Source organism: Cryptomeria japonica, chromosome 10 (genome assembly GCF_030272615.1).
Source record: "Cryptomeria japonica chromosome 10, Sugi_1.0, whole genome shotgun sequence".
NCBI lineage: Eukaryota > Viridiplantae > Streptophyta > Pinopsida > Cupressales > Cupressaceae > Cryptomeria > Cryptomeria japonica.
Genome location: NC_081414.1, coordinates 125642358 through 125650900, shown reverse-complemented (window position 1 = coordinate 125650900; position 8543 = coordinate 125642358). Strand labels below are relative to the sequence as shown.

The window sequence follows — 8543 nt, the reverse complement described above, 5'->3', positions numbered from 1 at the left end:
GTATGTTGATTTGCAAAGGAAGAACTAAATCTCCCAAGCTTGTTCCAACAACCATAAAATTTTATGATTGGGATGCAAGGGAGATTAGTGGATTTGATGGGTTCCGCTTTGGCTAGATTCACCTAAGACAATTGATGATTTATTAGGCATTGTTGCCGTCGATGCATTGTTAAGGTTATTATGGTTGATTATCAAAGCTAGTGGGATTCAAATATAGAGGCGTGTTTAAGATAATTCTTATCATTGGTTGGTTAATAAAAATATGGTTTCAAGATTGATGCACAAATATATTAGAAGGGCACTTTTATGATGTATGTGAAATAATCACATTATTAAGCAAAATAATAGGTAATCTATAGGCAAGAATACTCCATATATAGATATTCTATATGAGGGACATGACTAATTCCACAAACTATAAGATTGACTAGGCTTTTCTCATTAGTGGAATCATATAATAGCTAGTGTGTATTGTTGGCTAGATGCATGAATTTGTAGTTTCCATACAACTAAGAAATGATAATGTTTCTAAGTACAAACCAAGTGGGAACTATAGACCCACTAATCTAATTTGTAACCACTCGCCACGACTATATTATGATAACTCTCTTATTGATAATAGAGAGTATCTAATGAATTTATTAAGACCCTGATTATGGTCATGGTAGACCACACAAAGAATGACTTCCATAGGAGGCTAAGAAGGTGATCCATGAACAAGAGTTTGTTTCATTCAATCCTTAACATTAACTATCATTAAGGTGGAGAAATTTTTGAGGTGAGAAATTTGGTGAAATATTACTTAATATTCTAACTGGAGATATTACATACTAATCATGAAGTGTGAGTTCATATGACTCACTGATATATAATGATTTAAAGTAATACATAATTAAAATTGTAAAAAACACTACCTACTTGATATTAAATTTATTATTATTCTAATGTGCAAAGAATAAACAAGATTATCTAGGAATTAAATCCGTTACGGTTTCATCATTAATAGATGGATGGATTGAATGAGTGATCAGTGAAGTAGTTGAATTTGTGCCTATAATTCTAGAGGTTGGAGAGTTTAAAAGCATTGCATGTACATCGATCATTGACGGCCGAATTAATGCATCTACTTGTGCACATAAAAGGCCCACATGAATGCATCTTAAAAATTACTCATTGGATATGCTTTCTACTATTGCTTTGTCAATCACATCCACAATATTTCCTCTCGCAAAATATTTCCATACCTAAACAAGAATGACTAATACTCATCTTGATGAGATATATAATATAATGTACCTCTCTATTTGGATTCTCTTTATTACATGGGGAGAAATGGGGGTGATGGGGGAGGAGATTACAATCTTGTATCAGGATGTAGATTTATTTTCTGACCATATTAATGTAACGAAAATGAACCGAAAATTATCTTGATTAATTTGTTCTAATACCCTAACTAGCAAGGAATTTTGTTGATACAACTGTAGCACAAGTTCAAGAAAATTTCACTGCAAAAATACCAGTCCTCAAGAGCACTCGCATCCATAAATCTTTCTCAAAGATGACTTCTTCCTTCGTCCGTAGCTCTTATTGCTGTTGACAGAGGCCCGTGCGTCGCCGTTTACATAGCCCATTTTGGGCTCCCTTGCGGTCGTCCTCGTTGGTTATGTGCCAGCCCTTGGCACTTCATTCCCCTGTTCCCTGTTGCGACCGTGTTTGTCACCAATGATTGCTACAGAGGTGGGACGAATGAGATAGGCGGGATTTTGTAAAGAGGCAGGATTTTGGTCTTTTTTTTTTTAAAGTAATGCATGCATTCGTCGAAATTTTGACGAACATGGGCACTTTTTCAAAAAAACCCTAATGTCATTGGATTATCGTCGGAATTTCGACGAAATCGGGCATTTAAAAAAAAAAAATCAAGTTTGATCACAAAATACCTTCTTCGTCAAAAACCTCCGTCGGAATTTTAGGCTAAATGTATTAGTGGTTATTCCGGTGAAGATTGATTCATCCCCCCCTCAATATTCTTGATTGTTGCTAACACAACGATGCCAAAATGTTTGGGTATAACTATGACCAGATTAATTCTTGTTTTGACTCAAGTTGGGCTTGTATAGATGTCCTCAGTTGTACTTAGATGTGTCAATCTAGGGTCATAGACTAATGAAAGATATTCTGGTTATTTTCCAGAGGGATGATGATAGTGACTTAAGGAAGAATGAGATGGGATTATTTGATGTAAGAGATTGAATTACACATCAACAATTAGCCAAAATTAAGATTAAACTAATTCACAGTTCACACTTTCTAGATTAAAAGTCTTGATTAAAGATTTTTCTTCCTGTAAGACTGCACACCAAGAACTATGATAGATTCTGTCACAGACTGGTAAAGGTTGTAGTTTTAATCACATAAACTCTACTCAAATCCACATGAGCAAATAAACTATAATCCATGTTAAATATAATATGAAATGATCATAACACAATCACGAAACCTGATAGAGTATAAAGAATTAGCTGTCTAAAAGTAATTATATTCAACATAATCAAATCAAATGCACATAATTAAAACTAGAATGAATTACACACAAATCAAACATGAACATGAAACTTAAACATAACTCACACACAAATCACCAGGTAACCGCAGAGTGGGCCCTGCCTCCTTGGTTGCCAAGTGATGAATTTATGAATGTAAGTTGTTACTCTGTATCAATTTTTCATAATAAGAAAAAACATGGATTCATTGAATTTAAGTTTGAACTAAAAATATGTATTAAGGATGATTAAGTTCAAATAGGCACACACACACACACACACACACACACACACACACACACACACACACACACACACACACACACACACACACACACACACATATCGATCATACACACTAACAATAAGTTTTTAAGTTTGTTTATTCCTTTGGCCTATCGACAACTCACAACCAAGAGTCTATGAAAACGACAAAGGGTCGCAGACCACTTATAACATTAAAACAAAATATCTTAAATCAAAATGATTGGTCGCTAAAAAAGTTTTGCTAATTTAATTCCACCGATCTCCCATGGTCCTCATGCTCGTGATAGATTCAACTTCCTCCCTAACCATCTCCTACCATTTCGGTCACAAAACAATCAAAATTATAATAGTTTTCAACAATTTGTTAATCCTAATTTCTTTTCCATATTTTATTAAATATAAAGGTTCCTTCAACAAATGGTGATAGGAATATGGACGTAGAGAAAGGTAAAAAGGAAAATGTAGGGCAAAAATAATAAAATATTCCACGCTCATCACCCCCCCCCCCCCCAACTCGATCGAGGGATTCAAATCCATGACTTGTTCTCTTATACCACTTGTTGAAAATATGGTTGCCATTGCACCAAAAGATCGAGCTATTAATGCCTAATACAAACACTAGAAATAAACAAACCATAGGAGGCAGTTAAGCCATGCCACGAATGCTCGAGGGCGACACTAAACAACCAAGGAGACGAAGACACCAACCTTCCAACAAAGGTCACAAGAAGCAAGACAAATATATTTGAAAGAGCGAACATGTAAATGGAATACAAAATAAGTGTCAAGAAATTTGTATAATAAATAGACCTGTAACATAATATAAAATAAAAGATATGGTTACATATACAAAATACACTATTTACTGGTATATCTATATGTCAAAAAAGAAATGTGAAACATAACCAAGTAAAAAATATTTTTAAATTTCTACTTTTAATAAATAAATTTTAAAAAGTCATACCAATGTTTAAAAAAATGATAGGGCCAAAAATAACCATTTGTTAAATTGATAAGTGAAACCATAAGAAAGGGAGTCTTAATCAAAAGAAAAATTATTAGAAATAAGAGACACATTTGCGTTAGGTTCCTGCCATAATGATTTTGTATTTAATGCTTTTGTTTTCAGGTTGGAACTTTTGTAAATTCTAGTAATAATAATTAAATTTGGAAATATTTAATATTAATTTAGAATTCTTTTATTATATTAGAAATAAACCACATAATTTTATTAAATATGAAAATATTAATGAAATAAACCATGTGATTTTACAAGTATATAGGTTTACATTTTTCTAGGATAGTGAAATTTGAGAGTAAAACTAGTAAAAATTGTAGCTATAAAATAGAAAACATTTCAGACCCAACAAAAGGTTATTTTGCTAAGTCTTAAGTTTTGTGACCATGCTATGAACTAAAATTGACAGAATAGCACAGTTTACACATCCAAAAAAATATTAAATCTTCTCACAAACAACAATGAGGAAAGTTTAACCTTGAAGCATATATATTTAATAAGAGATCCATTGCGTCTGATTTTTGTCGATGAAATCTATAACATGTTTTAAACAATTAGATGTGTTGTAGAGGTTCTCATAAAAAAGAGTGTTTAAAATTAGAAATAAAGCTCTATGTACACATTTTTATCATTAAATTGAAATTAATTAATATAAAATTATAATAATAATATATAAAATAATTATTAATTAGTATATTAATTATTAATATCTATCATTTATAATAGATATTATATTATTTTTAATTAATTATTATATATTATATAAGTATATTTAATTTACAAATAAGTATATTTAATTAATTATTATATTACAAGTATTACTTATATAAGTATATTTAATTTACAAATCGTTGATGAATTGTAATCATTTTATTAATATATATTAATTATATTAAATATTGTATTATTATCTAATAATTTATATAAGAAATTATTATCTCATCATTATATAAATAAGTTAATTAAAGCTACATATTTAACTTTTTTATATGTTTGATATTTATAATTTTATATATTTTGTAAATTATTATTTTTATTAAAAATTGAATGACTTTATCAACCATTACATTACATTGTCAAGAAGTAGGATGAAAATACCTACTATTATGGAATAGTGAAATTATTGTAAAATAGCATTGTATGAAAATGTTTAAAAAAATTTAGAGTTACATCATACCAATTTTAATAATTATTTATTTACATTCAATATATGTAACTATAATTTTTTTTTCTAGAATATAAACATTGGTTACATAAAAATCAAATGGATCTATCTATCACTATTGCATAGTCAAAGTAAAAAGGAAAATAATCTTATAAAGTAACAAATTCACTATTCAAACACTATTTCTTAATAGTAGTACTAGTGTCTAAATATGATTATTATTTCAATGGTACTATAAAAATGTTTAAAAATTGATAGAACAATTCAAAGATGACATGCCAATAAGACTTTAGAGTACTTTTATCCAATAGAATAGCAAATAAAGCATTTTGTATATCTTAAAATAAATCTGAAAAAATATAAACATAAAGAAATTTGGTCAACCTATTTTAATTCTTTATTCTAATATGACATTTAATAGATTTGAGTGAATACATTAAAGTATTCCTCCTAAAACTAATAAACAACTAAAAGAAACCATGCTGGTAACTCATGACTATACAAATAAAATGTTTTGTTTTTAATCTAATTTAAGTTTAACTTAAACAACCAAAATTGCTTTTTGGTTCAAATACCATCCACTCAATCAAATAACCATGTTGGAAGTCGAGGTTTACATTTTAAGTTTGATTTGGTGTTAACTATGTGGCAAATTTATTCTAGAACAATTGTATCCTAAGGATGCATTTCTAAAATTATTTGGTATTCCTTATTTTATGGGTATTTTAAGGATGGAGGATAAGATTAGATCATTCTATTGTTTTCAATTTTATATTTATTTGAGATATGTTTTTGATGGTTTTGTTATCAATCATATAGTTTCATTAGTATAGGTCAATGAGGAGTATGATGTGTATTTAGGATTGGGTGAATTTGATATTGTCCGATACAATTTAGAAATAAAAAAGATTTGAGGTTGTAGTTGATCTTTAGTCTGTTGATGAAGTTGAATGGTTCTAAATGAGTTCACTAAGAATCAAACTTTGATGAATGAAAGGCCATTAATAATAAAATTAGAGTTGTGTCCTTAGAAAGATTTCAACCTTCAAACTAAAACTATCAGATAACAAAATAATCTTATAAATGATATAAAATCTTAAAAAAGTAAATTAAAAAAATTCCATAACCAAGTTTGTAAATAACATGTTAAAAAATTAAACAATTGATTCCCTCAATCATGCAGAAGTTCAACTGCAATTTTTGGGGATTCAAACAGGCTATTAATTTTCACTGAACAATCGTTGTGCAGATCAAAAGACGTGAAAGACAAGGCCGTATCTTTTGGCAGAAAAATGTGACTTTAATGGAGTTCATTTTGTTCTCTTTCATTGTCACTGGTTTCAAAAAGTTACGAAAAATCAATAATAGGAAAGTTAGTGGAAAATTACAGATCTTGGTCATGCTCGACAGAATTCATTCTACACTGTTTGAAACAAATCTGCACTGGTCTATACTTCAACCGTTTTTAGAACATAAGTGCAGTTATGAGAAAGCAGAATGCTCATAAAGTTTGAGTGCAATAGATTAAAAAAAAATGCATGAACAAAGAACCACCACAAAATGAGATTTCTGCTCATGTTCAACAAAATATAAGTACCCTATTTTTGTCTCTACAAGCAGAGAACACAACCATAAGGAAAGCCTGTGTCAAAGCAACAGTTTTTTGCTACCAAGAGAGAAAGGAAGGCGGCATAGCAGCTAGTGCGAAGCAACAAATTTGACCTACATAACACTACAAACTAGGGATTCAAGCTTGGTCTCTGTGATAAATCTGTTGCTGCATCGGCAGTGGCCTTCATTGTGCTCCCTCCTTCCATCATAGCAAGCTTGGCCTTGTCCTTCAACTCTTTCATTTTCTTCCTCGCCTTGCTTCCCTCCTCTCCTTCCATCAATTCCCTCACTGCTCTTTCCACTTCTTCTCTCCTCACAAAACCGGTGCTTTCCATCTTCAAATCTATTGCTACTTGGATCTGCTTCACCAGTATGACCTTGTTCATCCTCTGTTCGGCAAACAGGGGCCATCCGATCATGGGAACTCCATGCGACACGCTCTCCAGCGTAGAATTCCAGCCACAATGAGAAAGGAAGCCTCCGGTAGACGGGTGAGAAAGGATCCGTACTTGGGGAGCCCAATTTAGAACCACAAGTCCACGGTCCATGGTTCGACTCTGAAAACCCTCCGGTAAAAGCTGAGAAATGTCCGTTTCCAGAGAAGAAGAATCCCCAGATTTGTACCCGCGGAGTACCCACAGGAACCGGTGGCTGCTGGCTTCGAGTCCAATCGCCAGATCTATAATTTGTTCCCTCGAAAAAATGGCTCCGCTTCCAAATGCCACAAACAGAACGGACGATGGAGGCTGCTCATCTAACCATTTGAGGCAGCTAGACTCGTCGGGAGCATCGGTCTCTGTACACATCAAGGGGCCTATTGGATAGATGGAGGGTGTTGCAGGGGTGCTTAGGGTTTTCATGGCTTCTTCCTCCAGTTCAGCAAAGGTGTTAATGAGAATCCCTGATGCTTCCTTGAAGCGGGAGGCATGGTGGACCATCCATTTAAACGCAGAAGTCGATCTGTCCTGAACAGGAGTGAGCAGATCTCTGGCAGGAATCAGCGGGTGCCCTGGTATCTCCACTTCAAAATCGGCGTCTTTAAATGAAACATTAATCTCCGAAACGAGCTTTGGAAGATGTAACATGAAGCAAACAAAAGAAGCAGAGGACGGAACGAATAAATAAGATGGCATCTTCAGCTTGGTGGTAACGTCGAGCAGGTCCGTACAGAAGAAGTCTGTAATAAAAGCAGAGATGGGCGAAGATGAATGCGACGATTGAAGAAGAACTTCTTCAATGTGTGGCTTTGCTTTCAGCACGAACTTCGAAACTTTTGTTTCAATTTTCATGTCTGGCTCATCTTCATCCACAGTGATGTGAGGAATCTCTGTAATGCGTATGTCGAGAGCAGAGGAGGTCAATCGTTGCAGAAGAGGGGGTTGCTGAGATGTCCACATCCACTTGCTGATGATGAGGGTGATGGAGAAGCCATGAAACTCACAGAGACGCTTTACAAACTCAGCTAATGGAAGCAGATGCCCCATCCCTGCACTGAGGGGGAAAATGGCGATATGCGGCTTCTCCATTCAAGGCAGAGAGAGGTACCGGAATTGTAAATTGTAAACACGGGTATTGCCACGATAATTTTGCGGACTCATTCATAGGAATGTCATATTGGTAGAGCCTAAATGAAATCTTATCTTAGCTGTTGTACTAGAACGCGAAAAGCATAGCCACACGCTTATACTTTTAGCTGCCTCATTTACACGGCTGTCATGTCGGTGGAAAAAGCTTAAACAAATATATAACACAAGCCGTTGACTAAGCATCCACGATTAAAGGAGAGGGCCCATGGTGGTGTGGTTTCCTATGGTTGGTATAGGAATTCATTATTTCAATGCTAATATTTGCGAACAGTATTTTACAATAATATTAAGGTGTTGATTAAAAGGAATATACGTTTGAAATTAATGGAATTAGTTAAAAGGAATATACGTTTGAA

General features: G+C 33.2%; 1 protein-coding gene across 1 annotated transcript; it reads right to left on the bottom strand.

Annotated features, from left to right (window-relative positions):
• Nucleotides 1-6488: 6488 nt before the first annotated feature.
• LOC131030911 (UDP-glycosyltransferase 72B1) lies at nt 6489-8311 on the bottom strand. The gene has a single exon (XM_057961871.2). It carries the CDS (start codon nt 8125-8127, stop codon nt 6730-6732), a length of 1398 nt encoding a protein of 465 aa, XP_057817854.1. The 5' UTR covers nt 8128-8311; the 3' UTR covers nt 6489-6729.
• Nucleotides 8312-8543: the final 232 nt, after the last annotated feature.

Coding starts and splice junctions, on each gene's coding strand:
- LOC131030911 (XM_057961871.2), bottom strand. CDS start 8,127: ATGGAGAAGCCGCATATCGCCATTTTCCCCCTCAGTGCAGGGATGGGG.